General features: G+C 34.2%; 3 protein-coding genes across 3 annotated transcripts; all 3 read right to left on the bottom strand.

Moving 5' to 3' along the window:
- Positions 1–309: 309 nt before the first annotated feature.
- LOC123914946 lies at positions 310–1,269 on the bottom strand. Its single transcript, XM_045966109.1, has one exon. It carries the CDS (start codon positions 1,267–1,269, stop codon positions 310–312), a length of 960 nt encoding a protein of 319 aa, XP_045822065.1.
- Positions 1,270–14,502: 13,233 nt separating this feature from the next.
- On the bottom strand, positions 14,503–15,462 carry LOC123914945. Its single transcript, XM_045966108.1, has one exon. It carries the CDS (start codon positions 15,460–15,462, stop codon positions 14,503–14,505), a length of 960 nt encoding a protein of 319 aa, XP_045822064.1.
- A 2,224-nt stretch (positions 15,463–17,686) lies between these two features.
- Positions 17,687–18,412, bottom strand: LOC123914944. The gene has a single exon (XM_045966107.1). It carries the CDS (start codon positions 18,410–18,412, stop codon positions 17,687–17,689), a length of 726 nt encoding a protein of 241 aa, XP_045822063.1.
- Between the last annotated feature and the right edge of the window lie 3,578 nt (positions 18,413–21,990).

The following is a 21,990-nucleotide window of genomic DNA, read 5'->3' as shown; positions in this document are numbered from 1 at the left end:
GAGATAAATTAAATAAAAAAATTTATAGTTCAGTCATGTATTGTTTTTCATTATATGATAAGTGAATATGATTCAAAAATATGTTTAGCACACAAGGTAATTTTTAATGAGATACAAATTAAAATGTATATTATATCTCAAAAGATCATGTCATTCATTTTACACCATCATATATATGGGAAAATGTAATCGCTTTGATTTTCATCATGTAAAAACTAGCTAGTGGCCTAGTGTTTATGTACAAATCTAGTAATCTCCTAGGTCAAAATAAGATAAAGTCTCAACATGGCAAAACTTGGAAATTCAATCTCAAAAAGGGTGCAGATTCCTACTCAATCCATTCTTGTTGGTAAATAGCCCGAATAATTGGTGTTTGTACGGCAAAAATGATTTTCGTTTGTTGCTCTCTTTCCTTGTTTTATTAGTCACATAAATCTTCTCATAAGCCGATAATTCACTTTTGCGTTTCTCATCCTTCCTCTTTTTAACGGCTATGTTTTCTACCTTTGACTTGTTGGATTTTTTTGGAACCGAAGGATTCATTAAAACAAAAGAATCCTTATGGTCACTGTTACTTCGAAGATTCAAGTTTTGTCGAAATCTCCACAAATTTGATGTCCCTGTTGAGTTGCTTTTTGTATAACACTCACTCGAAGCATTGATCTCAACCAGTGTCATATTTTGTAACGGATCATTTTGAAGTTCATTTGGAATACCACCTGATCTTGAGTGTGGTTTTATGGAATTCTCAATAAAATTCTTCTTTATCGGTGGACTAATATACGAGGCATCATTATTTGGGTTGGGAAAGATGAGAAGAGATTGGTCCGAACTATGGAGTATTGGTCGTATTTTTCCATTTTCAAATATCTCATCGGCAAATATATGCATTTCTTGGACTTCGGTGCATGCAAAGCCAAAGTCCCGTTCCTCAATATTCTCTTCATCGTTGTCGTGAATTTTTTGTTTGGTGCTACAATGTGGAACGAGTTTACCTTGGACGGGAGAAGATCCACCAAAACTAAAAAAATCATCGTTATTAATTTGTAAGTTTGTGCTACAATAGGAATCAAGTTTCTTTTGTACGGTAGGAAACCCATAAATATCAAAAAGAGCGTCATTGTTAATTTTTCGTTGTGTTCCATAATATGGATCAAACTTATATGGAATGGGAGCAAATCCAGAAAAATCTAGAAAAGGGTGAGGTGTACATATGATTGATAGCGCTTGCACTCTTAGCATCTCAATATTTGAGGATGTTTTCTGCATTTTGTTTCAATTGCGATTAGGAGATGTATGGTAAGGTAAATTGAATGTTCAAAATGATTGTGAAATGATAAATATTTATATATAAACAACAATCCGATGTTAATTACATTATGTTTGTTAAATGGCACCCGATTAGCTTGGAGGTTTTAGGAGGTAGTTACACATGGAGGGTGCGAAAGAGTGTTAAGAAGTTGATGATTGCTTTTATGTTATACCTTATATTTGTTACTTCTCAATTGTAAGCCATGCAATATTTAATTTTATTTTTAAATAATTATATTATGTTGGGATTTACATCCATTTTAGTTAGTAGTTTCGACGTTATCAACTGTTTTAGGTATGCAACTACTGACGTGTAGGTGCAACCTCCTCAGTTTCGGTTGTTAGTTTCTACTAATTAAGTACATTAATTATTTATGTTTTTCTCTATGGTTATTATATTAACATGCAAAACTAAAATTGGGAGAAAAAATTATTGTGGTTGAAACGGTCTTGAAAATTTAAATCATAACATGTCATTACACGCCTAAAGTATTTAGAAGGTGAAATAATAAATTATTTATAAGGAGAAAAAAAGGATTTATTATTCCTATAATATTTGTTTTTATAAATCTGTGATTTTACTGACATGCCAATATTTTTATGTTAGTGAAGTTGTTACCGGTATATAAGGCATTACATTGTGTTGTTGTGGGATGTACCTAAGAAAGACAAAAAAAAAACCGTTAATTTGGTAGATGATAATCATGAAAAATGTCCCTGTGAGCTTAGCACAGTTGGTAGGGACAAGGTTGTCAGAACCGGACCGGTGAGCTCACCGGTTCAAGGTTCAATTGGTCGGACCGGGTTCAATCGGGGTCGAACCGTTTTTAATTAAATATATATTTTAATTAATATATAAATAAAAATATATGAATAATTGCTCAATATTTCATAATTTCACACATTAAAAAGGTAAAATATCACAAGTCAAAATAAAATAAAATTTATAATTTAAACCAAATGAAAAACAGTGAAAAACAAAAACATTTCTTATTCCTACGACGTCGTTGTTTTGTTTCAGATTTTTTTTTTTAAAAAATGGTTACAACGACATCGTCTTGCCCTATTTTTTTTTTTTAAAAAAAAACTGCAAAACCGCTTGAATCGCCCGGCCGGTTCAACCCGGTTCGACCCCGGTTCACACGTTTTTTTGCCGGTTGGTTTCCTATCCGTTTTTTGCTCAAAACCGAACCGTTTTCATGACCGGTTCACGGTCCTACCGGTCCGACCGGCCGGTCCGGTCCGGTTTTGATAACCTTGGGTAGGGACATCACACTATATGTGCAGGAACTCGGGTTCGAACCCGGGACACTCCACTTATTCATCTTTAAGGTGGATTTTCTAGCCACTAGGTTACTTGATAAAAAAAAATCATGAAAATTATAATATGGATATTTACTTAGGCCAAATTCATGAACAATAATTTTATATTACCCACTTTTTATGACTCATTTTTTAATATTTTCTCACATGAGGTTTGTAGTATTTTATGTTACCACTTTATTCGCCATGGTTAGTAACTCATCATAATAAAGTTTTCTATTTCGAGATGTCAACAAAAACTATAGAAGAAAACACTTGGAGAAATCTAAAGAAGTAGTAAAGCTTCAATTATTCATCCAATATTTTTCAATCTTTTGGTTTTGAACTCATATAAAGGTATTACAAAGGATTTTGAAACTTGTTGTATACATCGATCATGTGAGGTGCTGACCTAATGAGATTTGTATTAAGATTGTCAATTTTAAGACTTGTGATGGCCGACGCATTAAAAGGTGTCAAGTTTATAATTTATATGGAAAATACAAGTTAATAGCTCTTATGTTGCAAAAATACTGGATATTCTCTTAAAAGATATATTTCCTTTTTAAAGTGGTGATGGCGGAGATAAATTAAATAAAAAAATTTATAGTTCAGTCATGTATTATTTTTCATTATATGATAAGTGAATATGATTCAAAAATATGTTTAGCACACAAGGTAATTTTTAATGAGATACAAATTAAAATGTATATTATATCTCAAAAGATCATGTCATTCATTTTACACCATCATATATATGGGAAAATGTAATCGCTTTGATTTTCATCATGTAAAAACTAGCTAGTGGCCTAGTGTTTATGTACAAATATAGTAATCTCCTAGGTCAAAATAAGATAAAGTCTCAACATGGCAAAACTTGGAAATTCAATCTCAAAAAGGGTGCAGATTCCTACTCAATCCATTCTTGTTGGTAAATAGCCCGAATAATTGGTGTTTGTACGGCAAAAATGATTTTCGTTTGTTGCTCTCTTTCCTTGTTTTATTAGTCACATAAATCTTCTCATAAGCCGATAATTCACTTTTGCGTTTCTCATCCTTCCTCTTTTTAACGGCTATGTTTTCTACCTTTGACTTGTTGGATTTTTTTGGAACCGAAGGATTCATTAAAACAAAAGAATCCTTATGGTCACTGTTACTTCGAAGATTCAAGTTTTGTCGAAATCTCCACAAATTTGATGTCCCTGTTGAGTTGCTTTTTGTATAACACTCACTCGAAGCATTGATCTCAACCAGTGTCATATTTTGTAACGGATCTTTTGAAGTTCATTTGGAATACCACCTGATCTTGAGTGTGGTTTTATGGAATTCTCAACAAAATTCTTCTTTATCGGTGGACTAATATACGAGGCATCATTATTTGGGTTGGGAAAGATGAGAAGAGATTGGTCCGAACTATGGAGTATTGGTCGTATTTTTCCATTTTCAAATATCTCATCGGCAAATATATGCATTTCTTGGACTTCGGTGCATGCAAAGCCAATGTCCCGTTCCTCAATATTCTCTTCATCGTTGTCGTGAATTTTTTGTTTGGTGCTACAATGTGGAACGAGTTTACCTTGGACGGGAGAAGATCCACCAAAACTAAAAAAATCATCGTTATTAATTTGTAAGTTTGTGCTACAATAGGAATCAAGTTTCTTTTGTACGGTATGAAACCCATAAATATCAAAAAGAGCGTCATTGTTAATTTTTCGTTGTGTTCCATAATATGGATCAAACTTATATGGAATGGGAGCAAATCCAGAAAAATCTAGAAAAGGGTGAGGTGTACATATGATTGATAGCGCTTGCACTCTTAGCATCTCAATATTTGAGGATGTTTTCTGTATTTTGTTTCAATTGCGATTAGGAGATGTATGGTAAGGTAAATTGAATGTTCAAAATGATTGTGAAATGATAAATATTTATATATAAACAACAATCCGATGTTAATTACATTATGTTTGTTAAATGGCACCCGATTAGCTTGGAGGTTTTAGGAGGTAGTTACACATGGAGGGTGCGAAAGAGTGTTAAGAAGTTGATGATTGCTTTTATGTTATATCTTATATTTGTTACTTCTCAATTGTAAGCCATGCAATATTTAATTTTATTTTTAAATAATTATATTATGTTGGGATTTACATCCATTTTAGTTAGTAGTTTCGACGTTATCAACTGTTTTAGGTATGCAACTACTGACGTGTAGGTGCAACCTCCTCTATTTCGGTTGTTAGTTTCTACTAATTAAGTACATTAATTATTTATGTTTTTCTCTATGGTTATTATATTAACATGCAAAACTAAAATTGGGAGAAAAAAATTATTGTGGTTGAAACGGTCTTGAAAATTTAAATCATAACATGTCATTACACGTCTAAAGTATTTAGAAGGTGAAACAATAAATTATTTATAAGGAGAAAAAAAGGATTTATTATTCCTATAATATTTATTTTTATAAATCTGTGATTTTACTGACATGCCAATATTTTTATGTTTGTGAAGTTGTTACCGGTATATAAGGCATTACATTGTGTTGCTGTGAGATGTACCTAAGAAAGACAAAAAAAAAACCGTTAATTTGGTAGATGATAATCATGAAAAATGTCCCTGTGAGCTTAGCACAGTTGGTAGGGACAAGGTTGTCAGAACCGGACCGGTGAGCTCACCGGTTCAAGGTTCAATTGGTTGGACCGGGTTCAATCGGGGTCGAACCGTTTTTAATTAAATATATATATTTTAATTAATATATAAATAAAAATATATGAATAATTGCTCAATATTTCATAATTTCACACATTAAAAAGGTAAAATATCACAAGTCAAAATAAAATAAAATTTATAATTCAAACCAAATGAAAAACATATGAAAAAAAAAACATTTCTTATTCCTACGACGTCGTTGTTTTGTTTCAGATTTTTTTTTAAAAAAAGGGTTAAAACGACGTCGTCTTGCCCTATTTTTTTTTTAAAAAAAAAATCAGCAAAACCGCTTGAACCACCCGGCCGGTTCGCCAGTTCAACCCGGTTCGACCCCGGTTCACACGTTTTTTTGCCGGTCGGTTTCCTATCTGTTTTTTGCTCAAAACTGAACCGTTTTCATGACCGGTTCACGGTCCTACCGGTCCGACCGGCCGGTCCGGTCCGGTTTTGATAACCTTGGGTAGGGACATCGCACTATATGTGCAGGAACTCGGGTTCGAAACCGGGACACTCCACTTATTCTCTTAAAAGATATATGTTGCAAAAATACTCGATATTCTCTTAAAAGATATATTTCCTTTTTAAAGTGGTGATGGCTGTAACGACCCAATTTTCATATTATTATTTTTATGTGTTAAAATATTTTATTTAACGTGGCATTTTAATTAAGTTAATAACTTGAGTTATTTATCGAGTACTTTAGTTATTAAGCGAGTAGAGAGAGTTAACGTGTTATTGGGCCAAGCCAATTGGGCTTGAGGCCCAATGGGCCTTGTGTGAGGTGAGGGTGGCGCCATATGGCCATGAAGCAAGGGAGAGAAATTCATTTCTCATGTTCTTTGTGTTCTTGAAGAGAGGAAGAGAGAGCTTGAGGAGCTAGGGCAAGAAGAAAAGCTAGAGATTCGAGATCTTCGTCGAGTTTTCTTCGAATCCAGGTAAGAGAGTAGATTTCATATTCGTGGGTGACTCGAGGAAGGGGAGAATGTCGATTTCTCCTCACCCGAACTTCCTCCACCCCATTTTCGTTTTAGCTTAGAACGGATTTTCTTGATGGAAATCGTTCCTAAGGTTCTTAATATGTTTAACATGCTTTTAACATGATTAATGAACGGATTTAATGGTTAAAAAACGAGTTTATAACAGATTAAACTCAAGAACTTTGTGTTCTTGAGAGTTTTGATGAAAAAGTGTCAATCTTTACTTTTTCGATGTTTATGACGTAGATCTGAGAAATGAACTGTCCTTTTGTGTTTAGATATGCTTGTTGCACTTGAATATGAACTTATTTGGGGTTTATAACATGAAAAATGGTTTATGTGAGAGTCTTGGGAGTTTAGAGTTTGAAATGAGAAATGTAGAAAATTGTTATCTATGAGGTCTGAACCTTTACGTGCAATTTTGACCTCTTTTCGTTGTGAACTGGTTTTAGTGGCCAACATAAAAGTTGTAGCCCTGTTTGTTAGCTTTCCAACGAGTATATGTGCGTCTCCATTGGACTTTCGTAGCCCAAGTTATGATCGTTGCAATGAGAGGCTGTCCTGCAGAAATCAGAACCAGTTAATTCTGCAGAGATTTCGCCCCAGGCGAAATATATTTCGCCCCAGGCGAAAATTAGTCAGTGAGCAACCAGTAGACCAGTAGAATTTCGCCCCAGGCGAAATTTGTTTCGCCTCAGGCGAAAATGTTGCAGTTTTCACCAGTTTTTCATCTGCGATCTTCCTTTGCATGTAGTTTTGAATCAGTGTCTTATTCTTACATGATTGTTGATGATTGTTGATGCTTGTTGATGCTTATAATGATGTGTTGATGAATTGTTGATTATATTTGTGAATTATAATTGTTGTTGATTGTTGATGATGTTTGTTTAAATATCAAAGAAGTATATTAAGGTGTTAATCAACTTAATAAAGAAGGATATTAGAGTATGTTATTCTAATAAAGAAGTATATCGAATTATGTTATTCGATAAAGACGGATATTAAGGTATTGATTATCTTAATAAAGACGGACGTTGGATAGTGTTCCACGTTATTGTTGACGGGCTATATGCCAAAATTGTTGATGAATATATTCATGAGTTTTGAGTGCATGCATCATGAATATTTAGGGATATTGGCTTGTCCAATAAAGAAGGATATCGAACTATATTGTTTGATAAAGACGGATATCGGAGGTGAAATACTCTGATAAAGACGATGGTACCACATGCATTAGAGGTGTCTAGAGGACATAACATGAATGTGAAGCATTAGATTGCATTAGGGATTATGTGTGCATTTTATAATAAATGATGTTTGACACATACTTGGTAAATGTTGATTGTTAATCCGTATGTGAGGAGCAGAGTCCGTCATGACTATAAAATGAACAACGCAGGGTCCGTCATGACCATAATCTGAACAATGTATTTGTTGATGTTTTGGTATTGTCCGAGACGACGTGAAACTATATGTTTGGTATATAATTGTAGAGGATTGATTATGTGATAAATGAAGTAATATGCATGATATATGAATATGCATGAATGATGGTGATGTATATGTATAATGTATGATTATGCATGTTTTTATGAAGAAGTGTTTAAGTACAATTTACTTACACTTGTATTATTTTGAGTATGTTATCTAACTCTCTTTTATGTGTTATGTGCTGGATCGTTGGGGGTCCAGATTTTACAGGATTTTGTGGTATTCGATGTCGAGTCGTCGATGAAGCTCCGCTCTGATTGTGACACGGGAAAGGGTTGTATTTAGACTATAGGGTCTTTATGACTTTCGATATTTATTTGTAAAACTATACATTTTGAGAAATGATTGTTTTGTATAAACACTGTTTTTACTAATTAACTACATTAGTATTATTTTGATTGAAGAATGTAATACTCGAACCACAACTTTTATAATATCGAACATTACTTTCCGTTGCGTATTTAGAAAAAGATTTTTTTACTAAGGTAGAAATATAAAAATAATGGGTTGGGTGTTACAATTGGTATCAGAGCAGGTCGTCTTCGGACTGTGTGGGTTATGTGTCGATCAGAGCAGGTCTGTGCAGTCAGACCAAGTGAGTATTGTGTGTCAGTCGTGTTTGTCTAACAATTTTGTTGTGTTTGTTTTGTGAAATCACTTATGTTGTTCATTTAGGAACTATGAGTGATGTGAATTGAATTAAATTATTCGTTCTTTTTGTGAGTAATGGTGTGAGTGCTATACTCCTATGTTTATAATAGTTGTATATGCGTAGAGTTTAACCTTTTTGTAGTTTAAACTTGATGGATTGATGCTTATTGCTAATTGTTGATGATCCGGCATGATATAAAACTGCATGTGACGATCCGGCATGATATAAAACTGCATGTGACAATCCGGCATGATATAAAACTGCATGTGGTAATGATTTGAAATAATTTTAAAAACTAATATTATTTCTTGAAGATTTTGGTGAAAATATAGAGTTATTTTCTTTTGGGTGAGTGAAAATTAATTTTCAAAATGGTGAGAAGAGTAGGATATTAATGTGTCCTGGTATGTGTTTGTTATATGTTTGTTTATAACATGTGCTAGATGATTACTAGGCATTTGAATTGCTATGCGTTTTATGAGTAAAAACATGAAGATCTCATAATTCTATGTTGTAATTGTGATGCATGATTCTAATTTGTACTTTCAAGTATATAATGATGTTATATGCTTGATGTTTTGGATTTTGTGGATTAGTGAGTCGAGAAAACGAGAGTTTAGTGAGCGTAAGTTCAAAACCGTAGCAGAGCACCCAGAGTTTTGGATGTGCTCGCTAGGCGAAGAATGAACCTCGCTGAGTCTCGCTAAGTCTTGCTAAATCCTGTGAATGTTTTTGACTTGTCTCGCCGGGAGCTCGCTAGCTTTTGCTAAGCGAGGGAGCCAGACAAGAAATTTATTTCGTTGACGTCTTGTTCTGAGTTGATTGAATGTGAGTATGAATTATTGCTATGCAATGTTCATTTTTCTTGTGTTGTTTTGATTTCCTAACTTTGAGAAGTGAGGGAAGTATAGGTTACTTGAATGCTTGCATGAATTTGTGTTAGTGTTTAGGTATCGTGGGTTGGGTTTTTCCCCTGTATGTGACATGCGTGTAAACGATGTCGATACTAGTTTCTTCTTAGGAAGAATATGTTTAGAGACGATAGAACCGTTAGGTGTGAACACCAGAAGTTCTAGTGGAAGAGTGTAGGTGGGTTTGAGATAAGTGGGGGAGAAGGTTATATCCCTCCGAGATGTTTCGATCATGAGAAGATGAGATGAGTAGAGATGTTCTTGAAGCGGAATATTCAGGAATTGGCGACGTTGTTCAAAGTGGAATGAATGGGCGCGACAAGTTTTGAGAAACTACTAGAAGAGGAGTTGTCGGACCAAGTGTTTCGCCGTAAGGAGTTAGTGAGATTGGTTAAGTAAGATGAAGAGCATTCGGGACGATCAAGGATCGTGTGTTGCACTAGAAGTATGGATATATGGTTTGTGTGGAGCGAAGTTGAAGTACCTATTCGATTAGAAGAAGTTGAATATGTAGAAGTGGAAGTGATTAGGATTCTTGAGAGGTGATGATTTTGAAGTAAGTTGTCATCCAAGGGGATCGGATGTTGTACCGGATGTTGGAGTAAGAAGCTTTATGTGAGTCGTGCATATGATAGTAGGATGAGTTGGTTGAACAATTTGGAGTTCTAAGTCTAGTGTGTGGAGTGACTTTCGGAAGAAGTTTGAGAAGCTTAGAGAAAGAGATGTGAAGATTAGTGAACCGTTGGTGTTAATTAATCGATGAAAGGAAGTAGGTTTTAAAGTAAATAAGAATGGAATTGAGAAATATCATAATAGGATTGGTATGTTTATTGAATCGTTGGAAGTAAGGATTGTATGAGTAGTCGAGTTAATTCGAAGATGGAAGTAGGATAACGATTCGAAGGATTTTGAGAGAGGCTTGCCGAAGAAAGGGTAATTGGATTTGGATAATGACAGGGCAATTTGTGTCGAAGTTGAATGAGATCCTAGAAGTGGAGATGAAGCTAAAAGAGAGGTATTATTTTTGAATGATGAAGAATAAGAAAGTTAGCCGTTGGAGAACGTGTTGAGAGTGAGTAATAGGAGGTTATGTTGGAAGTGACTTGTGTTAGGTGAGAGTTTGCGAAAAGGATTACCGCACATGTGAGTAGATGTTGTGTTTGAGCACATATAGTAAGGAGTTGAAGGTGATGCCTAAGGTAAGTGTCAGAGAGCATTTGGTAGTGCCCACAAGATAAGAGTGAGTAAGTATTTGCTAAGGAATTTGGATTCATGGAATGGAAGAGTCGGTAGAGACTAGTTTTGTTAGATGCATCGTGGATGTTGATGAGGTATGGTCACAATCGGTGACAATGAAGTAAAGGATTTTAAATTGTTTCATCATGGATGATGGGACGATGGTGATTTGGTGAATAAACTTAAGATGTATTTTGGACGAGAATTTTGGAAATTTTCTAGAGATGTCATATTGGGATTAGACAAGGAGTCATGAGTAAGAATACTAAGACAAAGGTCGATTAGAATTTAATGGATGGGATTAGATCGTATGACGAGTATTTGGAGCTTTGTGGATTTAATTCGATGAGTGAATAAACGGAGAAGAGTGTGCTTGTTGCAATGCAAGATGATGGGGAACATGGATAGATGGAGTGTGAGAGAATTGAAGATGTTGTTGGAATCAACGAGATAGAGGTTATGATTGTTTGGAGAACCAATTTTAGGCGGTAGCCTAATTTTGAAGTAGCGAATTGCTAAGGGATTAAGGAGAAGTGGTATTGGAAAATGTTGCGTTAAGGAATGCAAATGTTGGTTGAGAGATTACTTGGGAACGGAATAGTCGTGTTGGGATTCGGCTCAATGATTGGAGATATGTGAGAAAAGGAATTTGACGGTTAGAGACGGTAGTTTTTAGCTTGTGTCAATGAAGTTTGAGAATGTTGGTCATCAAGTGATTGTTGGAATTGAACTATCAAGTGATAAGTTGGAATAAGATTCGAATATGAATAAGTGATGTAACACGGTTAAGTGATCCATGAGGGAATCAGAGACTTATAGGATTTGTGGAGTTATGGAGTTATGGGAGTATTCCACGGAAGTATCTTTCGGAGAGTTCGATTGGTTATACCTATTTTGGGGTAGAGTTGTGAGTACCGTAGAATGTGAGTCTGTGGATGTTTCGTGCGGAGTGGATGTTTTAGCGGTTTGATAAGAATGGTTTGTGCCGATATCATGATTGTTGAATATTTATCGACAAATTGAGGAACTGGCCGTCCTTGATCTCTTGTTGATAAATGGACAAAAATTGTGTTGGATGGGATAAACTAATTTTGTCAAACTTGGTAATGTGTAGCGTTTTGAGCGTTTTGTTGGAGGGTCGGATACATGAGTTATCCGGAGTTGCTTTAGTTGCGTAATTTTCGAGGGCGAAAATCTTTTAAGTGGGGGAGAGTTGTAACGACCCAATTTTCATATTATTATTTTTATGTGTTAAAATATTTTATTTAACGTGGCATTTTAATTAAGTTAATAACTTGAGTTATTTATCGAGTACTTTAGTTATTAAGCGAGTAGAGAGAGTTAACGTGTTATTGGGCCAAGCCAATTGGGCTTGAGGCCCAATGGGCCTTGTGTGAGGTGAGGGTGGCGCCATATGGCCATGAAGCAAGGGAGAGAAATTCATTTCTCATGTTCTTTGTGTTCTTGAAGAGAGGAAGAGAGAGCTTGAGGAGCTAGGGCAAGAAGAAAAGCTAGAGATTCGAGATCTTCGTCGAGTTTTCTTCGAATCCAGGTAAGAGAGTAGATTTCATATTCGTGGGTGACTCGAGGAAGGGGAGAATGTCGATTTCTCCTCACCCGAACTTCCTCCACCCCATTTTCGTTTTAGCTTAGAACGGATTTTCTTGATGGAAATCGTTCCTAAGGTTCTTAATATGTTTAACATGCTTTTAACATGATTAATGAACGGATTTAATGGTTAAAAAACGAGTTTATAACAGATTAAACTCAAGAACTTTGTGTTCTTGAGAGTTTTGATGAAAAAGTGTCAATCTTTACTTTTTCGATGTTTATGACGTAGATCTGAGAAATGAACTGTCCTTTTGTGTTTAGATATGCTTGTTGCACTTGAATATGAACTTATTTGGGGTTTATAACATGAAAAATGGTTTATGTGAGAGTCTTGGGAGTTTAGAGTTTGAAATGAGAAATGTAGAAAATTGTTATCTATGAGGTCTGAACCTTTACGTGCAATTTTGACCTCTTTTCGTTGTGAACTGGTTTTAGTGGCCAACATAAAAGTTGTAGCCCTGTTTGTTAGCTTTCCAACGAGTATATGTGCGTCTCCATTGGACTTTCGTAGCCCAAGTTATGATCGTTGCAATGAGAGGCTGTCCTGCAGAAATCAGAACCAGTTAATTCTGCAGAGATTTCGCCCCAGGCGAAATATATTTCGCCCCAGGCGAAAATTAGTCAGTGAGCAACCAGTAGACCAGTAGAATTTCGCCCCAGGCGAAATTTGTTTCGCCTCAGGCGAAAATGTTGCAGTTTTCACCAGTTTTTCATCTGCGATCTTCCTTTGCATGTAGTTTTGAATCAGTGTCTTATTCTTACATGATTGTTGATGATTGTTGATGCTTGTTGATGCTTATAATGATGTGTTGATGAATTGTTGATTATATTTGTGAATTATAATTGTTGTTGATTGTTGATGATGTTTGTTTAAATATCAAAGAAGTATATTAAGGTGTTAATCAACTTAATAAAGAAGGATATTAGAGTATGTTATTCTAATAAAGAAGTATATCGAATTATGTTATTCGATAAAGACGGATATTAAGGTATTGATTATCTTAATAAAGACGGACGTTGGATAGTGTTCCACGTTATTGTTGACGGGCTATATGCCAAAATTGTTGATGAATATATTCATGAGTTTTGAGTGCATGCATCATGAATATTTAGGGATATTGGCTTGTCCAATAAAGAAGGATATCGAACTATATTGTTTGATAAAGACGGATATCGGAGGTGAAATACTCTGATAAAGACGATGGTACCACATGCATTAGAGGTGTCTAGAGGACATAACATGAATGTGAAGCATTAGATTGCATTAGGGATTATGTGTGCATTTTATAATAAATGATGTTTGACACATACTTGGTAAATGTTGATTGTTAATCCGTATGTGAGGAGCAGAGTCCGTCATGACTATAAAATGAACAACGCAGGGTCCGTCATGACCATAATCTGAACAATGTATTTGTTGATGTTTTGGTATTGTCCGAGACGACGTGAAACTATATGTTTGGTATATAATTGTAGAGGATTGATTATGTGATAAATGAAGTAATATGCATGATATATGAATATGCATGAATGATGGTGATGTATATGTATAATGTATGATTATGCATGTTTTTATGAAGAAGTGTTTAAGTACAATTTACTTACACTTGTATTATTTTGAGTATGTTATCTAACTCTCTTTTATGTGTTATGTGCTGGATCGTTGGGGGTCCAGATTTTACAGGATTTTGTGGTATTCGATGTCGAGTCGTCGATGAAGCTCCGCTCTGATTGTGACACGGGAAAGGGTTGTATTTAGACTATAGGGTCTTTATGACTTTCGATATTTATTTGTAAAACTATACATTTTGAGAAATGATTGTTTTGTATAAACACTGTTTTTACTAATTAACTACATTAGTATTATTTTGATTGAAGAATGTAATACTCGAACCACAACTTTTATAATATCGAACATTACTTTCCGTTGCGTATTTAGAAAAAGATTTTTTTTCTAAGGTAGAAATATAAAAATAATGGGTTGGGTGTTACAATGGCGGAGATAAATTAAATAAAAAAATTTATAGTTCAGTCATGTATTGTTTTTCATTATATGATAAGTGAATATGATTCAAAAATATGTTTAGCACACAAGGTAATTTTTAATGAGATACAAATTAAAATGTATATTATATCTCAAAAGATCATGTCATTCATTTTACACCATCATATATATGGGAAAATGTAATCGCTTTGATTTTCATCATGTAAAAACTAGCTAGTGGCCTAGTGTTTATGTACAAATCTAGTAATCTCCTAGGTCAAAATAAGATAAAGTCTCAACATGGCAAAACTTGGAAATTCAATCTCAAAAAGGGTGCAGATTCCTACTCAATCCATTCTTGTTGGTAAATAGCCCGAATAATTGGTGTTTGTACGGCAAAAATGATTTTCGTTTGTTGCTCTCTTTCCTTGTTTTATTAGTCACATAAATCTTCTCATAAGCCGATAATTCACTTTTGCGTTTCTCATCCTTCCTCTTTTTAACGGCTATGTTTTCTACCTTTGACTTGTTGGATTTTTTTGGAACCGAAGGATTCATTAAAACAAAAGAATCCTTATGGTCACTGTTACTTCGAAGATTCAAGTTTTGTCGAAATCTCCACAAATTTGATGTCCCTGTTGAGTTGCTTTTTGTATAACACTCACTCGAAGCATTGATCTCAACCAGTGTCATATTTTGTAACGGATCATTTTGAAATTCATTTGGAATACCACCTGATCTTGAGTGTGGTTTTATGGAATTCTCAATAAAATTCTTCTTTATCGGTGGACTAATATACGAGGCATCATTATTTGGGTTGGGAAAGAAGAGAAGAGATTGGTCCGAACTATGGAGTATTGGTCGTATTTTTCCATTTTCAAATATTTCATCGGCAAATATATGCATTTCTTGGACTTCGGTGCATGCAAAGCCAAAGTCCCGTTCCTCAATATTCTCTTCATCGTTGTCGTGAATTTTTTGTTTGGTGCTACAATGTGGAACGAGTTTACCTTGGACGGGAGAAGATCCACCAAAACTAAAAAAAGCATCGTTATTAATTTGTAAGTTTGTGCTACAATAGGAATCAAGTTTCTTTTGTACGGTAGGAAACCCATAAATATCAAAAAGAGCGTCATTGTTAATTTTTCGTTGTGTTCCATAATATGGACCAAACTTATATGGAATGGGAGCAAATCCAGAAAAATCTAGAAAAGGGTGAGGTGTACATATGATTGATAGCGCTTGCACTCTTAGCATCTTAATATTTGTGGATGTTTTCTGCATTTTGTTTCAATTGCGATTAGGAGATGTATGGTAAGGTAAATTGAATGTTCAAAATGATTGTGAAATGATAAATATTTATATATAAATAACAATCTGATGTTAATTACATTATGTTTGTTAAATGGCACCCGATTAGCTTGGAGGTTTTAGGAGGTAGTTACACATGGAGGGTGCGAAAGAGTGTTAAGAAGTTGATGATTGCTTTTATGTTATACCTTATATTTGTTACTTCTCAATTGTAAGCCATGCAATATTTAATTTTATTTTTAAATAATTATATTATGTTGGGATTTACATCCATTTTAGTTAGTAGTTTCGACGTTATCAACTGTTTTAGGTATGCAACTACTGACGTGTAGGTGCAACCTCCTCAGTTTCGGTTGTTAGTTTCTACTAATTAAGTACATTAATTATTTATGTTTTTCTCTATGGTTATTATATTAACATGCAAAACTAAAATTGGGAGAAAACAATTATTGTGGTTGAAACGGTCTTGAAAATTTAAATCATAACATGTCATTACACGTCTAAAGTATTTAGAAGGTGAAATAATAAATTATTTATAAGGAGAAAAAAAGGATTTATTATTCCTATAATATTTGTTTTTATAAATCTGTGATTTTACTGACATGCCAATATTTTTATGTTAGTGAAGTTGTTACCGGTATATAAGGCATTACATTGTGTTGCTGTGGGATGTACCTAAGGAAGACAAAAAAAAACCGTTAATTTGGTAGATGATAATCATGAAAAATGTCCCTGTAAGCTTAGCACAGTTGGTAGGGACAAGGTTGTCAGAACCGGACCGGTGAACTCACCGGTTCAAGGTTCAATTGGTCGGACCGGGTTCAATCGGGGTCGAACCGTTTTTAATTAAATATATATTTTGATTAATATATAAATAAAAATATATGAATAATTGCTCAATATTTCATAATTTCACACATTAAAAAGGTAAAATATCACAAGTCAAAATAAAATTTATAATTCAAACCAAATGAAAAACAAAAACATTTCTTATTCCTACGATGTCGTTGTTTTGTTTCAGATTTTTTTTTTAAAAAAAGGGTTAAAACGACGTCGTCTTGCCCTATTTTTTTTTTTTAAAAAAAAAAAATCTGCAAAACCGCTTGAACCGCCCGGCCGGTTCAACCCGGTTCGACCCCGGTTCACACGTTTTTTTGCCGGTCGGTTTCCTATCCGTTTTTTGCTCAAAACCGAACCGTTTTCATGACCGGTTCACGGTCCTACCGGTCCGACCAGCCGGTCCGGTCCGGTTTTGATAACCTTGGGTAGGGACATCGCACTATATGTGCAGGAACTCGGGTTCGAACCCGGGACACTCCACTTATTCATCTTTAAGGTGGATTTTCTAGCCACTAGGTTACTTGATAAAAAAAAATCATGAAAATTATAATATGGATATTTACTTAGGCCAAATTCATGAACAATAATTTTATATTACCCACTTTTTATGACTCATTTTTTAATATTTTCTCACATGAGGTTTGTAGTATTTTATGTTACCACTTTATTCGCCATGGTTAGTAACTCATCATAATAAAGTTTTCTATTTCGAGATGTCAACAAAAACTATAGAAGAAAACACTTGGAGAAATCTAAAGAAGTAGTAAAGCTTCAATTATTCATCCAATATTTTTCAATCTTTTGGTTTTGAACTCATATAAAGGTATTACAAAGGATTTTGAAACTTGTTGTATACATCGATCATGTGAGGTGCTGACCTAATGAGATTTGTATTAAGATTGTCAATTTTAAGACTTGTGATGGCCGACGCATTAAAAGGTGTCAAGTTTATAATTTATATGGAAAATACAAGTTAATAGCTCTTATGTTGCAAAAATACTGGATATTCTCTTAAAAGATATATTTCCTTTTTAAAGTGGTGATGGCGGAGATAAATTAAATAAAAAAATTTATAGTTCAGTCATGTATTGTTTTTCATTATATGATAAGTGAATATGATTCAAAAATATGTTTAGCACACAAGGTAATTTTTAATGAGATACAAATTAAAATGTATATTATATCTCAAAAGATCATGTCATTCATTTTACACCATCATATATATGGGAAAATGTAATCGCTTTGATTTTCATCATGTAAAAACTAGCTAGTGGCCTAGTGTTTATGTACAAATCTAGTAATCTCCTAGGTCAAAATAAGATAAAGTCTCAACATGGCAAAACTTGGAAATTCAATCTCAAAAAGGGTGCAGATTCCTACTCAATCCATTCTTGTTGGTAAATAGCCCGAATAATTGGTGTTTGTACGGCAAAAATGATTTTCGTTTGTTGGTCTCTTTCCTTGTTTTATTAGTCACATAAATCTTCTCATAAGCCGATAATTCACTTTTGCGTTTCTCATCCTTCCTCTTTTTAACGGTTATGTTTTCTACCTTTGACTTGTTGGATTTTTTTGGAACCGAAGGATTCATTAAAACAAAAGAATCCTTATGGTCACTGTAACTTCGAAGATTCAAGTTTTGTCGAAATCTCCACAAATTTGATGTCCCTGTTGAGTTGCTTTTTGTATAACACTCACTCGAAGCATTGATCTCAACCAGTGTCATATTTTGTAACGGATCATTTTGAAGTTCATTTGGAATACCACCTGATCTTGAGAATGGTTTTATGGAATTCTCAATAAAATTCTTCTTTATCGGTGGACTAATATACGAGGCATCATTATTTGGGTTGGGAAAGAAGAGAAGAGATTGGTCCGAACTATTGAGTATTGGTCGTATTTTTCCATTTTCAAATATCTCATCGGCAAATATATGCATTTCTTGGACTTCGGTGCATGCAAAGCCAAAGTCCCGTTCCTCAATATTCTCTTCATCGTTGTCGTGAATTTTTTGTTTGGTGCTACAATGTGGAACGAGTTTACCTTGGACGGGAGAAGATCCACCAAAACTAAAAAAAATCATCGTTATTAATTTGTAAGTTTGTGCTACAATAGGAATCAAGTTTCTTTTGTACGGTAGGAAACCCATAAATATCAAAAAGAGCGTCATTGTTAATTTTTCGTTGTGTTCCATAATATGGATCTAACTTATATGGAATGGGAGCAAATCCAGAAAAATCTAGAAAAGGATGAGGTGTACATATGATTGATAGCGCTTGCACTCTTAGCATCTCAATATTTGAGGATGTTTTCTGCATTTTGTTTCAATTGCGATTAGGAGATGTATGGTAAGGTAAATTGAATGTTCAAAATGATTGTGAAATGATAAATATTTATATATAAACAACAATCCGATGTTAATTACATTATGTTTGTTAAATGGCACCCGATTAGCTTGGAGGTTTTAGGAGGTAGTTACACATGGAGGGTGCGAAAGAGTGTTAAGAAGTTGATGATTGCTTTTATGTTATACCTTATATTTGTTACTTCTCAATTGTAAGCCATGCAATATTTAATTTTATTTTTAAATAATTATATTATGTTGGGATTTACATCCATTTTAGTTAGTAGTTTCGACGTTATCAACTGTTTTAGGTATGCAACTACTGACGTGTAGGTGCAACCTCCTCAGTTTCGGTTGTTAGTTTCTACTAATTAAGTACATTAATTATTTATGTTTTTCTCTATGGTTATTATATTAACATGCAAAACTAAAATTGGGAGAAAAAAATTATTGTGGTTGAAACGGTCTTGAAAATTTAAATCATAACATGTCATTACACGTCTAAAGTATTTAGAAGGTGAAATAATAAATTATTTATAAGGAGAAAAAAAGGATTTATTATTCCTATAATATTTGTTTTTATAAATCTGTGATTTTACTGACATGCCAATATTTTTATGTTAGTGAAGTTGTTACCGGTATATAAGGCATTACATTGTGTTGTTGTGGGATGTACCTAAGAAAGACAAAAAAAAACCGTTAATTTGGTAGATGATAATCATGAAAAATGTTCCTGTGAGCTTAGCACAGTTGGTAGGGACAAGGTTGTCAGAACCGGACCGGTGAGCTCACCGGTTCAAGGTTCAATTGGTCGGACCGGGTTCAATCGGGGTCGAACCGTTTTTAATTAAATATATATTTTAATTAATATATAAATAAAAATATATGAATAATTGCTCAATATTTCATAATTTCACACATTAAAAAGGTAAAATATCACAAGTCAAAATAAAATAAAATTTATAATTCAAACCAAATGAAAAACATATGAAAAACAAAAACATTTCTTATTCCTACGATGTCGTTGTTTTGTTTCAGATTTTTTTTTTTAAAAAAAGGGTTAAAACGACGTCGTCTTGCCCTATTTTTTTTTTTTTAAAAAAAAAAATCTGCAAAACCGCTTGAACCGCCCGGCCGGTTCAACCCGGTTCGACCCCGGTTCACACGTTTTTTTGCCGGTCGGTTTCCTATCCGTTTTTTGCTCAAAACCGAACCGTTTTCATGACCGGTTCACGGTCCTACCGGTCCGACCAGCCGGTCCGGTCCGGTTTTGATAACCTTGGGTAGGGACATCGCACTATATGTGCAGGAACTCGGGTTCGAACCCGGGACACTCCACTTATTCATCTTTAAGGTGGATTTTCTAGCCACTAGGTTACTTGATAAAAAAAAATCATGAAAATTATAATATGGATATTTACTTAGGCCAAATTCATGAACAATAATTTTATATTACCCACTTTTTATGACTCATTTTTTAATATTTTCTCACATGAGGTTTGTAGTATTTTATGTTACCACTTTATTCGCCATGGTTAGTAACTCATCATAATAAAGTTTTCTATTTCGAGATGTCAACAAAAACTATAGAAGAAAACACTTGGAGAAATCTAAAGAAGTAGTAAAGCTTCAATTATTCATCCAATATTTTTCAATCTTTTGGTTTTGAACTCATATAAAGGTATTACAAAGGATTTTGAAACTTGTTGTATACATCGATCATGTGAGGTGCTGACCTAATGAGATTTGTATTAAGATTGTCAATTTTAAGACTTGTGATGGCCGACGCATTAAAAGGTGTCAAGTTTATAATTTATATGGAAAATACAAGTTAATAGCTCTTATGTTGCAAAAATACTGGATATTATTTCCTTTTTAAAGTGGTGATGGCGGAGATAAATTAAATAAAAAAATTTATAGTTCAGTCATGTATTGTTTTTCATTATATGATAAGTGAATATGATTCAAAAATATGTTTAGCACACAAGGTAATTTTTAATGAGATACAAATTAAAATGTATATTATATCTCAAAAGATCATGTCATTCATTTTACACCATCATATATATGGGAAAATGTAATCGCTTTGATTTTCATCATGTAAAAACTAGCTAGTGGCCTAGTGTTTATGTACAAATCTAGTAATCTCCTAGGTCAAAATAAGATAAAGTCTCAACATGGCAAAACTTGGAAATTCAATCTCAAAAAGGGTGCAGATTCCTACTCAATCCATTCTTGTTGGTAAATAGCCCGAATAATTGGTGTTTGTACGGCAAAAATGATTTTCGTTTGTTGCTCTCTTTCCTTGTTTTATTAGTCACATAAATCTTCTCATAAGCCGATAATTCACTTTTGCGTTTCTCATCCTTCCTCTTTTTAACGGTTATGTTTTCTACCTTTGACTTGTTGTGTTGGCGTTGTATGGTTGGCCTCATTTTGCTAAAACATATGATCTTTCCTAATGTGGAACTACATGCTTCTACCATCCAGTATAAGCAAGATGTTCGGTGCAATGCTTCAACATTGGATACCACATCCAGTAGGCCGGGCCTGTGTATGTTGAGATCTCGCGCCTAAGTTCTATTTATGGAATCCACAATAAATGGTCGTTTGTGATAAGGAGCGTTGTCACGCATAATTATTAATGGATCTCGTGATCAAGTGTTGCTTGTTAATCAGATCTTCAAGTTAAGGAAACAAAACATTTGAATTAAAGATTATTTCCTGAAAGGAACCATTAATCATGCTGAGCTATTGAAGCCTAAATTGAAGACTTAGCCTGAGCTCGTGAAGGTTATTTAAAGAAGGTTGACTCCATTGTTCAAATCACTGAAACCAGAATTGAGTCTTACAAAGCGTGAGTTTAGGTTTTAGTATTGTGTTTATTGTGTTCTAAGTCTTGTGTTGATTTCTCACTAGACTAGGAACTGTGTGTTTGTGCATTGTAATATCTCTGGAGCTTCTAAGCAAGGAGATAGTGTGTGTATACCATTCCAAAGCTTTTAAGCACGGAAGTGGTGTGAGTGTTTTATGAAGTGTGTCTTCACATATTAAATCTTGTATTGTACGATCACAGTGGCTGTGGTCAAGAGGAGGTGAGTGGAGGTTCTCATACCTAGGTGTGTCTTAGGTAGGATATAGCACGGGTGGTGATTAGGTGAGAAGTCATAAACGGGAGGTTTATTGAGGGCTTCAAACTAATACTATCATAGTGGATTCTCTCCTGGATTGGTATCCCCCAGAGTAGGCTTATGCTGAACTGGGTTAACAAATTACTGTGTTAATTTACTTTCAGTTTTGTTTAGTTTATTATTCCT

The sequence above is a fragment of the Trifolium pratense genome, linkage group LG3, assembly GCF_020283565.1.
Source record: "Trifolium pratense cultivar HEN17-A07 linkage group LG3, ARS_RC_1.1, whole genome shotgun sequence".
In the NCBI taxonomy this organism is placed as follows: domain Eukaryota; kingdom Viridiplantae; phylum Streptophyta; class Magnoliopsida; order Fabales; family Fabaceae; genus Trifolium; species Trifolium pratense.
The sequence above is the reverse complement of the archived record's forward strand: the minus strand, read 5'-3'. Positions and strand labels throughout refer to the sequence as shown.

Excerpts from the sequence above, each read along its gene's own strand:
- LOC123914946 (XM_045966109.1), bottom strand. The coding sequence starts at position 1,269 with ATGCAGAAAACATCCTCAAATATTGAGATGCTAAGAGTGCAAGCGCTA.
- LOC123914945 (XM_045966108.1), bottom strand. The coding sequence starts at position 15,462 with ATGCAGAAAACATCCACAAATATTAAGATGCTAAGAGTGCAAGCGCTA.
- LOC123914944 (XM_045966107.1), bottom strand. The coding sequence starts at position 18,412 with ATGATTTTTTTTAGTTTTGGTGGATCTTCTCCCGTCCAAGGTAAACTC.